This window comes from Sander lucioperca, chromosome 10, assembly GCF_008315115.2.
Source record: "Sander lucioperca isolate FBNREF2018 chromosome 10, SLUC_FBN_1.2, whole genome shotgun sequence".
Classification (NCBI taxonomy): Eukaryota; Metazoa; Chordata; class Actinopteri; order Perciformes; family Percidae; genus Sander; species Sander lucioperca.
Genome location: NC_050182.1, coordinates 35,379,333 through 35,398,414, shown reverse-complemented (window position 1 = coordinate 35,398,414; position 19,082 = coordinate 35,379,333). Strand labels below are relative to the sequence as shown.

The 19,082-nt window shown below is 40.5% G+C and overlaps 3 protein-coding genes across 5 annotated transcripts; 2 read left to right on the top strand and 1 right to left on the bottom strand.

Annotated features, from left to right (window-relative positions):
- The first annotated feature begins 1,098 nt into the window (after window positions 1-1,098).
- On the top strand, window positions 1,099-3,489 carry zmp:0000000930 (telethonin). Its single transcript, XM_031278345.2, has 3 exons — window positions 1,099-1,319; window positions 1,397-1,865; window positions 2,980-3,489. The coding sequence occupies exons 2-3, from the start codon at window positions 1,732-1,734 to the stop codon at window positions 3,338-3,340; spliced, it is 495 nt and encodes a 164-aa protein (XP_031134205.1). The 5' UTR covers window positions 1,099-1,319; window positions 1,397-1,731; the 3' UTR covers window positions 3,341-3,489.
- A 667-nt stretch (window positions 3,490-4,156) lies between these two features.
- On the bottom strand, window positions 4,157-7,735 carry LOC116035314 (coiled-coil domain-containing protein 127). 3 transcript variants are annotated; one of them, XM_031278339.2, is made up of 4 exons: window positions 7,626-7,735; window positions 6,939-7,084; window positions 6,065-6,309; window positions 4,157-5,759 (listed from the first exon to the last, which is right to left on the bottom strand). In XM_031278339.2, exons 2-4 carry the CDS (start codon window positions 7,072-7,074, stop codon window positions 5,313-5,315), a joined length of 828 nt encoding a protein of 275 aa, XP_031134199.1. In that variant the 5' UTR covers window positions 7,075-7,084; window positions 7,626-7,735; the 3' UTR covers window positions 4,157-5,312. The 3 variants fall into 3 exon arrangements, with proteins under 3 accessions (XP_031134199.1, XP_031134200.1, XP_031134201.1); XM_031278340.2 differs by having other exon boundaries at window positions 6,939-7,081; window positions 7,626-7,732; XM_031278341.2 differs by lacking the exon at window positions 7,626-7,735 and adding an exon at window positions 7,258-7,440.
- Window positions 7,736-7,900: 165 nt separating this feature from the next.
- On the top strand, window positions 7,901-16,028 carry sdha (succinate dehydrogenase complex, subunit A, flavoprotein (Fp)). The gene is made up of 15 exons (XM_031278338.2): window positions 7,901-8,021; window positions 8,613-8,693; window positions 8,990-9,151; window positions 9,392-9,535; window positions 9,955-10,119; window positions 10,257-10,405; window positions 10,526-10,650; window positions 12,575-12,743; window positions 12,858-13,053; window positions 13,150-13,321; window positions 13,659-13,777; window positions 14,374-14,485; window positions 14,694-14,824; window positions 15,097-15,210; window positions 15,341-16,028. The coding sequence occupies exons 1-15, from the start codon at window positions 7,959-7,961 to the stop codon at window positions 15,425-15,427; spliced, it is 1,989 nt and encodes a 662-aa protein (XP_031134198.1). The 5' UTR covers window positions 7,901-7,958; the 3' UTR covers window positions 15,428-16,028.
- Window positions 16,029-19,082: the final 3,054 nt, after the last annotated feature.

Sequence of the window (19,082 nt, the reverse complement as noted above, 5' to 3'; positions counted from 1 at the left end):
AACTATAATTTTATTTTGCATAATAAAGGGGGATTAAGAGTGTCAGCGTCCTCTATAACAACTTTTACACCCCTCTGATTAAACCTGATTGGTGTGGTCCAATTCCAACCGGATGAAAATTGAATGCAAAAATTGAATGCAAAATTAGGCATAACCGGTTTACACACAAATGTATTTTTGTCTTAGTTAAAGATGGAGAAACCATATGCAATTGATACATACATTCTGACTATGAATGTGTCACAATAATATTCCTGCTCATATTAAAAAACCTATCAAATATTCTACATTAGATGACTTGGCTGTAGAATTGCCTCCTCGTGATGGAAAACTTTTTGCCACTTCTAAATGTGAAGAGATGCCTGTTTTTTGTTTACGAATGTACGTTTGCGTTGCCCCAGCAACGTCTGTCAGTCAGGATGCAGCATCAAACTGAATCCATGTAATACTGGCTCTTGTGTTGTGGGAACAGACTGTTTTTGCTGGGATGAGTCCAGCATACCTTACGCTTCCTCCGTCACTCTATCATACACCCTCCGATTCAGTTTCACCCTCACACTTTGATGAAACTTCCTCCTGACAGCACAAGTAATCTTTGTATCTGTGTCAAAATATTAGATATTCACATCCTTAAATGAGCTGTGAACTTACATAAGAACATAATTACGTAATTAAAAGGTCAGGAATTCAGTGTGGAATCAAATTACTTTTTAAGTAGCTCCAAATACAGAAGTCCAGCAAGGTACCTGCCTCCAAAACCTTTTTTTCCACATCCATCAATTATAACTAAAATAAAAAGATACTGGAAACACATCTGTTGAACTCTGAACTCTGAACTCTGCATAAATCTCTCTCATTTATTCCACACTCCCAGACAGTATGGAATAATGACATTACAGACGAGAGTAAACTATTCACGTATTAAATGCAGAGCAGAGAACGTTTTTAAAACTCAGTCAGTCAGTCACAACAAACATACATTTCATCGTCTGTAACATGTCTTTGGCCAAGGAACTGACGTAGCTTTAGATTAATGAGTTGGATTATGACTGTCAGTCAGTGATCTGATTGCCGTCAGCTGTTTCCCTCCTGAGACATGTGGTCTATGTGAGAGACATCTGAGGAGTTGGAGGATATTTTCTTTGACCTGATGCGATGAACCCTGGATCCATGTCATTCAAGCAGATTAGTTATTTCATTCTTCTGTCAACACAAATATGCACTTATAGTATGGATGTACACACATTTCCCTAAACCTATACTCACATGCACATGATCAAACCCACACCATAATACAAAGAATCCAAAGGTACACTGGGGTAAGTTGAACAAGATCAGATTGTTTGTATCATTTAAGATGACATTTTTTTAAGATGACTTCTCTTTTTATCTACAGTACATGATACAACACAAATATGGTTGACTCGTGTCATGGGAAGAGCTCATTTTCAAATGAAAACCATCCTTCACGATCCCTGGAGCGAGGACATTCACTACATTCACTACAAAGTGATGCAGTGGAGTAAAAATAGAAACAAGACTGGATATTTAAGACATTGCCAAACAGACTACTTGGTACACACATTGATGATGACACATGGTTTGATCGCTTGTTGTATCTGTCTTCCCTAAGTTTTATGCAAGTAAAGTCAGACAGAAGTTTGTCTTGGTACATGCTCACTTTTTACACATAGAAGTTACGGACATTCACACCCTCGACACAATCCCACCATGCACTGTGTGAGCAGGGGAGGCTGCTACCTGCTGAACTCCTACTGTGATCTTCAGGAGGAAAACCAGTGGAAGAAGGAGAGCTACCAAGCATGCTGGCTGAGCTTGGTCCTTGAAACAAGACCACAATACAAGTAGGTTGTTCTCACTTTACATTCTGCTTGAACTTGGGAAGTATTTGTAGAAGTGTACGGTGTGGTGCTTAGTATGTTGTGACAAGCAGCAGGATAGAGGGTAATGGACAACAGAGCAGCCCATGAGCTCATTATGTTTTTACTGTAAACACATGACATGGACACGTTGTGGAGGATAAAAGTGATTGACATGCCTTGTTTTGGATTGAAAATTTCAGGCAAGTTGCACTTCATGACCTCATCCTGATCAGCGATGTCATTGCAGGTGTTGCCTGTGACCGCTAAAGGAAAACACCTGTAATATGTAATGTGATGTGGTCAAAAATGTGACCGGCTTTAAAGTTTTAACTAACAAAGAGCAGTGAAGCAGCAGGCTTCTCCTTGAGTAATTCAGTGTGGATTTAGCCCTATTGTCTATACTATGCAAAGAATGGGAAAGAGATATGATCACAGCACCACTCTTCTTTAGTGTATTACAGAGAGCCAGTGCCTGAATTGGACTAAAAAAAATTGCCAGTACCCTAATTCAGCAGTTCCATTAAATGATCTTTGCATGTATCTTGGATATATTTATATTCATAGGTATATCTTGTAGGGGTGACCCCGAATAGTGGACTATTCAGCGATTCAATCTAAGGAGCCTGATCTGACTACCAATCTCACAGTAGAATTGTCATAGTGTCTGAAAATGTTGCTATGAAACAAAGAATCATTCTATTCTGGCTATATGGGGGTGCTGAAGGTTTGATTTTACATATAATTGCTTGGTTTCCCCCAATAAATTTTGATATAGCATATTTTAGTATACATAGCCTATTAATAGAACTTTTAATAACAATTAGAAGTAAGTGTACTCAGGGCGCCCTGGTAGCTCACCTGGTGGAGCGTGTGGCCCATGTACTAAGGCTCAGTCCTTACCGCAGCAGCCCAGGGTTTGAGTCCTTTGCTGCATGTCATTTCCTCTCTCTCCCCCCTTTCCTGTCTTCAGCTCTCAATCATCAAATAAAAATCAGAAGTGCCGGTACTCAGTACTGGTAAGTACTGGTGGCCCATTTCAGGCACTGCAGAAAGTCGATTAAAAATCCTATATCTGGTATGTGGTAATGTGTTCCAGGCTGACACTGTCAGAGACAGACAACATTCGTAGAGAGAGTTACAAGCAGCAGCAGGTGATCCACTTCATGGTCGAGAGGAGTCTCAGCCAGAAGCTGAGGCTGGGCAGCGACAGCAGAGGCATGACGGAGCACCAGCTGCCCCTCTTCAACACCAGCAGGGACCTACATCATGCCAAAACCACCTTTGGGTGCACAGAACAAAAGCCAGTTATACTAGGGAAGGGGAATAAAGGAGTGGATACACAGGAAGTGACTGCAATTACTCAGGATCTCAGCAAGCCAGTCCGAGTGAACTTCAGAGCCTCGAGCCTGATGTCCTCACCAAGAGAAATCTCTCTTAGGGTGCAGAGGAGGGAGTGAAGCAAGGAGGTGGAAGGCATTTAAAGGTTCAGGAAATATAACGAAGCCTTTGTACTTGTAATGTGCATACTGGTAATAAATTAAATTGTACTTCTAAGTTGTATATTGTGTAACTATCTAAAGAAAAACTAAAAATTGTATCTCCTGATGATATGCCTCATGAGTATTGTTTTTATGTATGTAAAAATATATTGATATTTTAGTATCATCCAAACAATGACTGTATAAAATATATTTTTTTTAACAATCTATGCATCCAAACAAAAGACCAAGACAGAAAATGTATCTTGTATTCTTCTTCCCAGGAGTGTTGACTAGATTTTCTCCTAATTCAGTTACCAAATTATAATCTTTAAGAAGGTGGAATGATGCTGAATTAATGACTCCATAAATCATGTCCTATACTTTGCAAACAAATGTAATGGTATACTGTATTGTAGATATAAACACATTCTGACACAGATTCTTTACAATGGTGTGGACTATGTTTGTCATGGTCAGTGATTTCCATACCTTGCAAAGCTTAGTGAAACGAAACGAAAATACAACAAATAACTTTACATACTATGTTATGGTTGGGACTATAGAATCAGAAGGAGTGTTATGTAATGTGCCAATTGTTTCCATTTATTCCTGTTGCATACTGTTCAGCAATCAGCATTCTTCAGGATACAAACACAGTGGCAGCACCCCCCTGTGGTAAGACAACAACATCGTAAAGTGACCATCGGTGGGCTTATATGTATAGTACTTAGGTAAATGTAGCATTTTAAACATTGGAGATTCTAAGGAGAAAACAAGACAAGCCTGGAAATTAAGTTCTTAAACCAGGGATTTATTAGGAGGATTTCACAGAGTGGTTAGAGTCAGTACATTTGAATTTATGGCATTATATCAAGCACTTAATCACCAAGTTATGGTCCAAACAAAAACATTGCAGCGTAGGGAGGCTTGGTAACTTTATAGAAATGCTACAGCTTTAGCTAATCCTTTCATTACATGGGTGAAGTGTGAAGTAAAAGGGTGGCTATTTTTGTTGCAGTATTGTGGTAAGGTGTTGCAGTACTGAGCACTACTTTGTGCTCTATTCCCTTATTTCGATTCACATGCACCTTCAGTGTCCTGTGTCTCTGATCTTTAAAAAGCTCCCACAAACCTGCATTGAAGACTAGACATTAAAACCAGTGATCAGAAACAGACACACTATTATTATTGGCTTTAGGCCATGTACCGTATCAGAAATGGCAACACACGTCAGAGTCTAAAGACACAATGTCATAGATGGAAGGAGACTCTAAGTCATGGACAGAAGTGTCTGTAAAAACAAATTAAGGGCAACAGATATCATGATAAATATCTCCAGCAGTAGTCCATCACAAATATTCTTGTCAACGTGTTAAGGATTCCTGGCAGTTTTTTTCTGAAGACACTTGCAGCAACAAAGAGATGTGTAATATCACATCACATGGGAACAGTTAATGGCAGCCCTAAAGTCATAACTGAGGAGTGGGAACAAAAATGTCCAGACGTACAATATATGAAGGTAGCAGTAATTCATGGCACTAGGAGAAGTTTATTCAACACAAATGTTACGACAAAATGTTCTATGTATTTAACATCAGATGTGCATCCAATATGGATATCACCTGAATGATCCTAGTGCATTTTTATCATTATGCATTTTCACACAGTAATTGAAAGCTAATGAGACTTAACTGGGGCTTCTGAAGTTATGGTAATACCGTATTGTATTTAAGCAAGCTTAAAACTTGACAAAATGCCTCTCTTTTTTTTAAACTCTGAGATCAAGGGAGGAACTTCCAGATGCGGAACATTATCTTGTTGGCGTTACCTCTTGTGTGTTTCCATAACATCCCTATCAAGTAAAGATAATTACACAAAATAATGCATGCATTTTCCATTCCTGATCCACATACTTTCAACCTTCTTCAAAGTCAAATGCTTGCGTTTGTCACTTTGTGTGAGACTGGATTTTCTCTCCTAATATGGCTTCTTCAGCTCTCTTGTGTTTCTGGACGGTGACCTGCAGCTGCCAGTACTTGAGGTACACCCACATGAGGCTTCCATTCTTCCTCTTGTCCATGTTTAGCAGGTCCGCACAGTGCTTATCTCTCTTAAAAATATCTTTCAGATCGGATTCTAGATCCAGTTCCGCCCCGATGGGGTTTTTGACGACCTTTAGCAGCATGTTCTTCTCCATCTCCAGTCGCTGATCTCGCGGTTGGACGAGGGAACAGTAGGCATTCTGGCGCTCCACAAGCTGACCCTCAAGCTCCTTCAGAGTGGCGGTGGCTTGCTGGTACCAGTTGTTCTCTCGTTCCAGGGCGTGATGCAGCACCGCCCCTGCAGCGCCGGACTTTACCAGCCTTTGCTTCTCTTCCTCCAAGACCTCACGCTCCTTGTAAAGGACAAGACAGTGTTTTGGTTTATGCAGGAGTAGTCTGGCTCAAAGCATGAACATTGCTGGGATAAAGCCTGACATCCGGCGAGTCTCTCAAGCCGCCGGATGTCCCTCTGCTCTTGCTGTCTCGACTTAGTGCCGCCCAGGACGATTGTGATTGGTTTAAAGAAATACAAACAAGCCACAGCGTTTTTTTTCGCCCCTATCGCAGGTCTGGCAATGCAAGACTAGTGCAGGAGAGGCTACAGGTTCAAAGAGAAACATGCACAACATCAGAAATAGACAGCAAGACAAGATTCTACCTGATGTAACTGTTTCCGTTCTTCCATCAGCTGATGGCTCTGTGAGACCAGGGCCTGCTTGTAACCTTTGACCCTCTGTCGCTCCTTCTCCAGCTCCAGCTCTAGTGTAGCTACTGCCCTGCGCCTCTCTGTCAGTGTCTCCCGGTACGTTGCCTCCATCTCGCTTTTTATTGTGGACACGTCTTTGTCATACTGGGCTCTGACCTGCTGGATCTCCCTCTGAGACTCCCTGGTCCAGATCCAACCTAAGGGCACGGTGGAAGTTAAAAACATTTTTTGAGATAATTAGAGATATGTTACAACAATCTCAAACTCAAGCAATTCTTTTCTTAACCAACATGTCTTGAAGCCCAGGCCGATTGGGGCGACAGTCTTGTAACACCTGCTTGTGTCCCAAGTTTGACAACGTTAGTACAGTTAACATGGCTATCATCACCTGTCTCTAGTAAACTTGATGCGTTTGCGTGTCCAGTAAAAAACTACTGGCTACGTTTTTAGGATCTGCATTTAATTAGGAGTGCTGACAAATCCTCCAGTTACATTTTCAGATATTATTTTTTAGTTACGCCCAACGCAGACAGGTGGCATTTAATCGTTTGAAAGAAGGAGGATATATTTTGTATATAAATGTCTACCTATGTCATTTGGCAATCTCATAAGAAAAGAGAAAGTCCCCGTTAAGATGTATATTACACATTTATACAAGACTGTGCACTTCCCAGAGAGTTGGTTACTAATATGACAATTTAAAGCAACAAAAAAACTCCACACATTTCAGAGGTGGATCTCATACAAACTCAACCAGCTTACATAAACACATAGCTGTTATCTCACCACAGACACACCTATAGACACATCTCTTTATGTAACTTACGAAATGCAGCCAGTCCCAGCATAGGGACCAGCAGGGCGTAGTTCCATTGGTTGCCATCACCGGCCCCCGCCCCCGCCCCCCTTCCTCTGGGGTCTGGTTGGATGTTCCATCTGGGGGGGTCATTCAAGTTGTTCATTTGGAGGCTGCTGCGATAAACACACACACACACACACACATACATGGGAGACAAAAAACATCAGCAATAATAGACTCCTTTGAATTGACATTATGATAAATGTTTACATTTTGCAAAATAGAATAAAAAGTGCTCCTAAAGTATAGCAGCAGTGTATTTTCAATCACACACTGCAGTAATCACCTGTCTTTGGATTCACTAAAAAGCTATTTTAAAACGTTGACATGTCTTGGCAGAACGTGGGTCATTGGTGAAATGGTGTTGCAGCTAAGCACTATATATGTGCAAGTTCGTTAACAATTAGCTTGTAAGCATTTACCAAAACACTGCGACAGGCAGCAACAACACCAGTCTGACAGTTTGACATCCCAGCTAACCACAAACAAGGCTAGTAGCTATGAGCTAACATGCTAGCTAACATTTAGCTTGCTGGCTCTTGCCTTGCCAGCTAGATTATTTCATACAAACAAAACACGGGACATAATCGTTTTGTAAATCCGACTACAAGTCGGCGTACGTCTGTTAAATATACATATGGTGCTGTGTCTCACCTTGAATGAAAAGTCTAAGGTCACTTATGCATTTGTTCCTGCACACCCTGGTTATACAAATGTCCATCTATACCGACCGGGGGTATTTCGTGGGAAGCCACTTGTATAAAGAACCCATTAGGTGTAAAAGTTAAAGTCTATGTGTATTTATCTGGATGCTTTATACAAAAAGAAATGCTATTTTTGCAGTTTAATCACGTTAATAAGGTTTTTAAAGTATAACCATTAGGTGTAACATAAGCCATATCCCCATTTTCGGAGATTGGTTTGGTCCATTGCTACGAAATAGCTTATCCTCCGCCGTAGCTCAGAATCGGTCCTTCAACTGACAATATGGCCAGTGTTCGTGCTGCCTCATGTCTCCTCTCCAAGAGGGTATTATCTAAAACTAAATCAGTGAGTAGTAGCAGATGGATACTAAATATCTCATATATATACGTGTGCTCTGTTTATGCGTTTTAATTGTCTTTTTTTTAACGCTGAAAGGAAAAATTCTGCAGCACTTTCGTAACTGGCAGATTCTGGTTTGCGTAACCTGTGTTATGAAGCTATAGCTAGGGTGTTTCAATAACATGATAATGTTTTCAATAACAAAATGTTACATGTAGCTGTATCATCTGTTTGTTTTACATTATAAGTAGAGATAAATGTTTTCAGTAAACTGTATTTATGTCTACATTTTAGAGTTACTTAAGTTGCCCTTGTGGAAAACAGTCTTAGCTACTGTGAGTAAGCTAGCTAAATGTTAAAGGATACACTGCAAATATCTTTAGAGGCAACTATTAATGTTGTATTTTTTATGGATTGTTATGGAAGTGTTATTAGGAATATGCATTTAAAGCTGCCTTCACTATGTGATTAAATATAACAGTATGCGTATCAGAAGAGTAGGCAATGTTTTCTGCAGCCATGAGTATGGTTAATGTTGCAATGGTGCTGCTTTTGTTTGAATTTTCCACTTATACAAATTGTTTTCTTTTCTGCCAGGTCCCTGCTGCTGCAGTTCAGGGATCCAGGAACTTTCACTTTTCCATCTATGGCAAGAAAAGTGCCAAAATATCAGATGATGTAGGTCTATCTACTCACTTACTTATTTACGTAGATCAACATTTAATAGGGTTATTGGTGTGAATGCATGATAGGGTATTATACATGATAGAAATGTGAGTCTATAGTACTTATTTTGTTCACTGCAGCATCAGGTGTCAATAACAAAATTACTACCTTTTAATTATATATACTAGTGGCCTGAAACTGGTCTTAAACTAAAACTATGCATACTCATAGCACTCCCTGACCATAATGATTTCCATTATGTGCGAGCTGCTCATTATTTGGACGTTTACTTTGTTCATTGTTTTCAGATTTCTACTCAGTACCCAGTAGTCGATCATGAATTTGATGCTGTGGTGGTAGGAGCTGGAGGAGCAGGACTTAGGGCAGCCTTTGGCCTGTCCGAGGCTGGCTTCAACACTGCCTGCGTCACCAAGCTTTTCCCCACCAGGTCTCACACTGTCGCTGCACAGGTATAATAACACGTTAATGATTATATTTATGGTTTCTTTTCTGCAGAATTTCATCAGGCTGAAATCCCTCTGCATTCATTAGACTGGGATTTAACAAACTCGCAACCCCATACTGTTTTTTTTTTTTTTTTTTCTTTTTCTTTTTTTATGTCAATCCAAGGCTTCATATAAATATAATCAACATTAGAGCTCTTTCTTTTTTAATTGCATTGGATTTCTGAACAATGTCCTGGTTCACAGGGTGGGATCAATGCAGCTCTGGGCAACATGGAGGGTGATGACTGGAGGTGGCATTTCTATGACACAGTGAAGGGATCTGATTGGCTGGGAGACCAGGACGCTATCCACTACATGACAGAGCAGGCTCCTGCAGCCGTAGTGGAGGTAAGGTTTCACACACATACACACGCACAACAGTTGACCTATTTATCCTATTGAGATTAAGAGAGTGCCGGAAGTAAGGCATTTTTTTTAAGATTATTTTTTTGGCATTTTTAGGCCTTTATTGTCAGGACAGGTAAAGAAATGAAAGGGGAGAGAGAGGGGGGGTATGACATGCAGCAAAGGGCCGCAGGTCGGAGTCGAACCCGGGCCCGCTGTGTCGAGGAGTAAACCTCTATATATGGGCGCCCGCTCTACCAACTGAGCGATCCGGGCGCCCAGCCAGACTGTATTTTATGTTAATTTGTGGGTTTTTTAATTAACAAATTTTCATTGTTGTGTCACAGCATCATGGCTCTTTCCACCTACATGTATGACACAGCTGCAAATCTCAACCTCAAGTTGCTGTGCATCTTTTCCAGCTGGAGAACTTTGGCATGCCCTTCAGCCGCACTGAAGATGGGAAGATCTACCAGAGGGCCTTTGGCGGTCAGAGTCTCAAGTTTGGAAAAGGAGGCCAGGCCCACCGCTGCTGCTGCGTAGCAGACAGGACAGGGCACTCACTACTGCATACACTTTATGGACGGGTAAGTCCACACACTTGTTCTGCCTCTTTTCTTTTACTCAGTTCATTACATAAAGTACCATGAAGTTCATGCATCTATCTGTCTGTCTGTCTGTCTGTCTGTCTGTCTGTCTGTCTGTCCTTCTGTCTTCTGTTCAGTCGCTTCGTTACGACACCAGTTACTTTGTGGAGTACTTTGCCCTGGACCTGCTGATGGAAAACGGAGAGTGTAAAGGAGTGATCGCTCTCTGCATGGAGGACGGATCTATTCACCGCTTTAGAGCCCAGAATACTGTCATTGCTACTGGGTAGGTATCACATTCACGGTTTGCAAAAAACAGAATTCATTTCATTTATATATAAGTGGATATGAGACAATTGACAAAAGTGTATGGAAGTTTATACATGAGTTATATTTTTCATTCCAGGGGTTATGGAAGAACCTTTTTTAGCTGCACATCTGCCCACACTAGTACAGGAGATGGAAATGCAATGGTGACCAGAGCTGGCCTGCCCTGCCAGGATTTGGAGTTTGTACAGTTCCATCCCACTGGTGAGAAAAATAAACGTATTAAGTTATTAAACCGACGTCATAAAATAGTTCTATTGAAGCGTAAAAAGCAACAAAATAAATTCCGAAAGCCGGTCTTGAAAGCTTCACAACAGCTACATACTAGCAGCTCTAGATTATTTATAGTAATTTCACCTTGTAAAGGTATGCTGTCAATGACCGTTTAAAGTCCGTTATTTTATTGTCTAGCTGTAGAAATGTGATAAGACTAGAAATGGTGCCAACTGTGTTTCATTCACCGTCTGTTTGTCCTTATGTGGGGTGGTTATTGCCATCCTCTGTTCTCCTTTTCAGTTTTAATTTTACTACAGACAAATTAAAAGATACTGAGAGGTGTAAGCTAGGGGTGGGAAAAATAATCGATTCTTAGATGCATCGCAATTCTCTCTAGAACGATTCGATTATCGATTCTGATAAGTTAATAATCGATTTAAATGTGTTGATTTTTATTTAAAAGTTACTGTCTCCAAACAAGTACAAATCAGAAAACAGAGTGACTGAAAGAGGATGGGATAATGGACAACAACTTAGAGTTTAGGCAAGAGTGCAGAAAAAAAACACACAAAAATGGGCAAAAGTCTTGTAAGTTCAGAAATCGACATCACTTTACTGTAATGCAGCCTTTAAAACCAGGAAAAGCAAACTCTGAGTAGCAAACTCAGATTTATATGTATATTTTAAAAAATCACGTATGGAAATGTACATAAAAAAATTGTTGCATCGATAATCGGTTTAGAATGGAATCGTTGGCTTCTGAATCAGAATTGAATCATGAGGTGCCAAGAGATTCCCACCACTAGTGTAAGCACTGATTACCTCTGGTTGTAAGTTAATGCATCCTACATGTATTTCACCTTCCTAATTCTGGGCTGATCCTTAAGTGTTTTCAGGCCTGGCTGTTTACATTGAGCTCTAATAGCAGGCCCTGCTTACATAAAGACAAGTGGTCATCTTTATTTTGGTTCCTGCTGGACATTTGACACCGGTCTCTTCAGTTATATATGAAGTTGCCTTGTGATGTGGCCTGTGGGAGGTCACTAAAGGCTGAGCCACTGCAGATTGCTCTCGCCTTTCTATATAAGATGCACCATAAGTAAAATAGTTCCAAAGCCTTTGACTGTGAAGCATTTTACAGTCTGTGCTGTGAAGACTGGAGTGAACCACCAGAGTAACTGTAGACATTCTCATTAGCCAGCCGATGAAAATAATATCAACATGTTTTTTACTGTAGAACCTTATAGAACAATAAAGACAGTAGCTTAACTAGCCGAGGGCGTTGTGTAAAAATGTGTTATATCAGATAAATCTTGATTACTAATATTTGTATTCCTTTTTCCCAACTAATGCATTGAATGAATATGAGCAATACAAATAATTTGAGGGTAACAAGGAACAATTTTCAGGTGCTTGAGAGAGAGAGATTTCTGGAGTAAAATTACATTGTTAATGCCGAGTATATATACTCATCACTGTTCAGTCCCAAAGCCCACTGTTATAGTTTGTATTGATAACAATATTGTGTCATAACAATAAAGCTTTGAGGATATGTTCACAATGTTGACCTTATGCTTCATTGATGGGAATGTGGTCAAAATCTGTTTCATCAATCATACCTATAAAGTCTTTGCATTGCAAAGATAACTGCTATTAATGGTTTACTATATAACCATTCTTTAACGTGTGAACATTTGGGTTCAATAACCGGAACAAATTTTGTTCCAGAGCAGGTTAGATATCTAGTACGTACCCCACATAGAACACTATTGTCGTACTAAAGACCCAGGATTAAGCTCAAAGTTTGCTTACTACAACACATCTGTTTGGTGTTTGCAATGTCTGCATCCATAAAGAGCAACTGAACCGGGTCTCAAAATGTGAATCCTTTTTGACGTGTGAATCTTTACAGGGATCTACGGAGCTGGTTGTCTGATCACAGAGGGTTGCCGTGGTGAGGGAGGGATCCTGATCAACAGTGAGGGCGAGCGCTTCATGGAGCGCTACGCACCCAACGCCAAAGACCTGGCCTCTAGAGACGTGGTGTCCCGCTCCATGACCATAGAGATCAGAGAGGGCAGGTGTGTGTGTGTGTGTGTGTGTGTGTGTGTGTGTGGTAACTGTGCTTGCAAAAATGTAATACTTCATGCACTTGTAAATCATATCTTTATTCCTGTCTGTCTTTGTTCCTTCAGGGGAGTTGGTCCAGAGAAGGACCACGTGCACCTGCAGCTTCACCACCTGCCTCCCCAGCAGCTGGCCAGCCGGCTGCCTGGTATCTCAGAGACGGCCATGATCTTTGCTGGAGTCGACGTCACTAAAGAGCCCATCCCTGTCCTGCCCACCGTTCACTACAATATGGGCGGAATACCCACAAACTACAAGGGACAGGTAGGTAAAGTGCACACACATTCCCTCCTCACTCTCTTCGAAGTACTTCAACGACAAAAGTGACACACCTCCTTATCATTATTTTCTTTCCATCAGGTGATCACTCATACCAACGGAAACGACAAGGTGGTTCCTGGACTGTATGCCTGCGGAGAGTCGGCGTGTGCCAGCGTCCACGGTGCTAACCGGCTGGGCGCTAACTCTCTGCTGGACCTGGTGGTGTTTGGCAGAGCCTGCGCCCTCACCATCGCCGAGGAGCACAAACCTGGTGACCACCTCTGTTCCAGCTTTATTACAATGAAAAGTTCAAGTTGTGCTTGGTTTTTTTTTTTTTCTTCTTCTTTTTTTCGCCTACCATAATTGACACAAGCGCATTATAATGCAAATACATTTTTGTCAATCAAACTGGACAAATAACAAATCCATTTTTAAAGATCGATGTAAAAGGTCATGTCATATTTCTAATGCTCATTTAGACAGAGGAAGAATCAGGTGGCATCATTTAAGAAACATGAATTCATCAGGATATCATCTGGCATCAGTGTTCCAGTACACATTACCTGCTTGCTTCACTGCTGACTCTGGTTTTTTTGTTTCCTCTTCAGGAGAGAAACTGTCCCCTCTGACGCCCAGTGCAGGAGAGGAGTCTGTGGCCAACCTGGACAAGCTGAGGTTTGCCAATGGAAGCCTGAGGACCTCCGAGATCAGGCTCAACATGCAGAAGGTACACACACACACACACACACACACACACACACACATGATGAGAAGCAAGGCTGGGACCATTTGCTTTTGTCCCGATTCGATCCTTTTATTGCAATGCTAGAAGTATTGCGATTCGATTGTATTGAGTATTGCGATTTTCTTTTCCTTCTTTAACAAAAACAAATGTTGAATAATACATTTCTAGACATAATATATCATGAGACATTTCTAAAAAACTAATGTCAGTCACAAGACATTTATTTCATTTGTAAAGAAGTACAGAACATGCATTTTCTGTTTCTGGTCTGTTTTCCTGGAAATGGATATGATGTAGTCGCTGTCGGCGGTACCGTATAAACAGAAAATATTTAGGTGAATCACTGGTAAAATAAATAAATAAAAAATATTAATTCTGGGGAAAAGAATCGATTTTTAAAAATCATCACAAAGAAATCACAATGCATACATGATTTGATTTTTTTTCCCCCCACCCCTAATGAGAAGTGTATAAGTGTTTTTGAGGTCCCTCACAGTTTCCTTCACTAAGGCCCACAGAAACTTCTAAAACCAAACAAACAGTAAATCATCTGTGGCTCCTCCTGCTTTTCCTTCCAGACCATGCAGGCCCACGCTGCAGTGTTCCGTACCGGCCCTGTTTTGAAGGAGGGATGCGAAAAGATGGACGACATTTATCAGACCCTGGGTGACATTAAGACCTTTGACAGAGGTACTGCGCCACTTTGTGTGCCTGTTTCTGACCGCTTACAGCAGGGGTGTCAAACTCATTTTCACTAAGGGCCACACTGGAAAAAGAGAATCACACCAGGGGCCAGACGTGTATCGCAAGCCTCTTTCTGCAAAAAAAAAAGGTGCCATGGTATTACGCTGTGACACACTGTTAAGTCATAAAATACCTTTCCTCTCCTCTCCTCCAGGCATTGTGTGGAACACAGACCTGGTGGAAAGTCTGGAGCTGCAGAATCTGATGCTGAACGCCGTCCAGACCATCCACGGTGCTGAGCAGAGAAAGGAGAGCAGGGGAGCCCACGCCAGAGAGGACTTCAAGGTTTGCACCATACTTTATCTGTGTATACCATGTGCCTGTTTATCCGTTGTCCTTGCAGTGCTTTTTCCCCTCTGCTTCTCCTTTCTGTCTATCCATCTTTCTGCCACTGTTCTCCTGTTATCTCTTAACCTCTATCCCTCCCCTGATTATAAATCAATATCATAGTATATTAGTATTTCTCTTTGTATGTGTGGATAATTGCATAAATAAGCGACTATAACTTCTTACTCTGTATTGCAGCCAGTCTCTCTGACATTGTTTTTATGTTCCAGGACCGTGTTGATGAGTACGACTACTCAAAGCCCCTGCAGGGTCAGGAGAAGAAGCCCTTCGAGCAGCACTGGAGGAAACACACTATGTCCTACGTCGACCCTAAGACTGGAAAGGTACGACCCCCCCAGTGTGTGTTGTGGTGCTTACAGCAGGACATCAGGCTGCTGCAGTAACCGTTACTAACTTAAATGGCCGGTAGAGTCAGTAATATGTGATTTTATTTTTGTTTTTGTGTGATCACAGGTGACCCTGGAGTACCGCCCCGTTATTGACCATTCTCTGGATGAACAGGACTGTGCCCACGTCCCTCCTGCCATCCGCTCCTACTAAGATCTCCTTTCCCTCTCTCCCCTCTCCTCTCACATTGAAGTCACTCATTTATCTGCTATTTATAAAGATCACTTTCCTGTAATAGACATTTTGAGACAAACTGTGCTTATGGTTGCGCATGTGTATCCATTTAGAACAGTTATATACAATACAAAACTGTCTTGACTTTAAACTCCATTTGTCTCACCTTGCTGTATTCTGTGTTTTGCCTTGATATAATCTGTGTGCAGCAGATACATTTCAACACAGTTCTTGTGACCTCTCGTACTGTGTGAGCTGGTCTTGTGTGTGTGTATATACAGTATTATGAGGCACTCAAAGACAAGTGGGTGACTTTTCAGTCTCTATCTGAAGAACAATAGAATAGTTACATGGTTACATGCGGTTCACTGCTTCGCTTCCTGTAATGACACTCTTAATTTACAAGTCTCGCATTGCATTCTTTAATGATAACTTCTCTCCTTTTGCTTTCTGAAGTGAAGAGATGGTAGAAATGATTGCAATTTGAAATAGACTCGGCGCTGACAAACCACAGCGTGAGGTTTTAAGCATGTAAATATTGCAGAAATGTACAATAAAATTGAGTAATATCTTGTTGAAGTATCGGGTAGTCTTTTCTCACTCATGGCCTTTTATATGTCTTGGATACTTCATGATGCTTTGTAGTGATTCTTTATGCGTATAGTTCAATTTATAAAATACATAATGTATCTCATGCTTAGTAGATAACCAGCTGATCTATCTATCTACAGTTCACACCTCTGAAGGTTAAGCAGCTAGATGTGTGTATGTATTTAGCCACATCTATTCTTTATACACTTTGGTGTTGTGGTTACCTTCTCTGTAAACTGAGGATAAATTCCATTAAGGGCTGTGACGTACACAGAGCTTTTAATGTTGCTCATTATGTTCTTCCAGAAGTAATAAATTATTCAGACCAACATCGGTGCCTGCTCTAAGTGCTTCAGAGCACCTTTGATAAGAGCAGTTTGCCATCAAATCAAAGCTGTGTGTGATGTGGAATTAATGGGAAATCCCTAATAACTGGAATTTCCCACATTTTCTGCAAATCCAGAAATGAGAAGGAAGTGCTCTGTGCTGTCACTTCACATATTGAACAAATTCACATCCCATGCTTCTTGTGCTGAAAATGGTTTTAAAAAAGATTTGAGTCTATTTTTTTTTTTTCTGGGTTTGCCATTTGTACTTACTTTCATATTGTAAGTGAGTAAGTGTAGACTCTGCATAGAAACAAGAGACTTTGGTCTGTCTCAGTGATAATATTAGACCCTTTTTAGGGGGGCTCAAACAGGTTTAATATCCTGTGTCGCTGTTGCCAATGCTATGCACCTGTAACCCAGTCAGTTATTTTGTATTTATTTATTGTTTACACCTCATTATCATTTCATTTGATTCTGGTAGTCCATAAAAGGACTTTTGTACTTTTTTTCATATGTTCAATATTTTGCATTTATCCTCTGTTATAATAATAATTACATATATTCATTGTTATCCATTGAAATTACTGATTTGGCAGGGGGGGTTAACAGTTTTGCAAGGTACTGTATCCCTGTCACATTCTCATTAGGGGCTGAGCCTAGAATCGCCCCTGGTTTGTCTTCTTCCAATAGGCAGGGAATGGACACAAGACAAACATCTGCATATTTTAATGGTATGATAAAAGCCTTAATAAATCCCATATGTAGGTAACAATGTTGACTATTTCAGACGTATACACACAAGTTTGGGTGCTTTTTGAGATATGACTTGCAGATTTTTGTCCAATGCCTGTTTATGGCCACTAAGAGGCAGCAGACAGCACATTGTTGAAGCAGAAGTTCTGCAGCAGCATTGCTGTGTGGATAATAAACAGCATGTGTACGTATCATAGATGGTTAAGTTATCTTACCACAACAATGTTACAGTTTAACATTATCATATGAGACGTTCAGTTCTTTTATATCATCCCTGCTGTAAACAGTGTTTTACCTTAGTGGAAACGTTTGCAGGAGGAAGTCAATAATCACTGAACAAACACTGAAGTAACCCGAGCCTGTTTCATATCCTTACCAGATGTAAAAGTCAAACCCAGAAAGGCCAGCACTGAAAGTGACGGAGGTAGTTGGCACCGGCACTATTACTGAAAAAGAAAGGATTGTTGTTGAGTAAAGAATGGAAATACAATACCTGGTTACTCCCTGTGTGGAATCAGTTGCTATCATCTGTATCTTTATGGAACACTTTCTGAAACATGATCAGCATGTGAATTTAACAAACTATGATCTCCTATCAGAAGACCTTCATTCATCACACAACTGTATAAGGTACTGGCTAGATAAAGATAGAGCAAATATTAACACAAGTCTGCATATATACTTGAAGTCACTGCAATGTGACATTGATGTTCACCAAAGCGAATGTAGGTAAAGATAAGAACATTTGCTGAGGAACCTTCATGTTAATGGATGTTTGCAGCTTGTACATAGTGAGACAGGATCAGTTGAGTGTGTTAAATTCATGTATTTTAAGTATGTATTATGGTTAATTATAAGGATGTAAAAGCCTATGATGAATTATACAACATAGTTTAATAGGAAATAGAAGCTAAAAATTTCCATATTTATCATGCAATGTAACCCACTGTGATTTTTAGCAAAGTAACTTAGTATTAATTTTGCAACAGCAATTTTCATATTAAAGGTCCCATATCATGTTCATTTTTAGTTTTAGTTTATACATGTACTTGCATTTTGGGTTTATACTAGAACATGTTTCCATGCTTTAATGTTCAAAAAACACATTATTTTCCTCATACTGTCTGTCTGAAGATACCTGTATTCACCCTGTCTGAAATGCTCCATTTCAGCACCTGCCCAGTCTGCTCTGATTGGTCAGTGTTTCCGGGACTTCAGCATCTGCGCTTTAGGTGTCTCTGCACTCGTCATTGCTGCCAGGGAATGATTGTAACGGCACTGTAGCAGCATTTTCTACCTATGTATAGTATAGTGGTGACATCACAAGTCCTGATGGCTCGTTTGAAGGCACAGTTTCTGAATACGGGCTGTGTGACCATTTTGATACTTTCACAGTGTTTATATAGCACGTTGACCTGCTTTATAATAACAAGAAGACATGGAAATCTCACTTTTTACAATATGGGACCTTTAAAAGTATGAACTTTGCAACAGTAAATTTCAATTTCAAATACTATTCTTCTCCTTTCTACTTGAACTATATAAACAACATATTGTATCAGACATTTCTGGGAGGCATCACGTGAATGTGCAGTGTTATAACCACAGTGCGGCTCTTCTCAAAACACGTGTAGAGAAACAACCACAAGGCTGAAGAATGCAGTAGTTATAAGAAAGCTATTTGACAAATGTTGATGCCCTATTTCCAAGGCAGATGCATTACAGGAAATCTTAACAGCTATAAGTCTGTCAAACCAGTAAAACCACAGCACCTTCCTCCTCTTTGTAAAGCAGTTCACAGCATTAAAAGCAGGGCCTCCTGCATGCTCAGTTAGTCTGTGCTGGGACATTTTTGGTTAAATGACAGATATTGGCTGTTATTGATGGGTTCCAGGACAGCTGATCCAGGCCTGCAGAGAATTATTAATCCCAGCCAACTGAACTTTCACTGAAGAACTGAA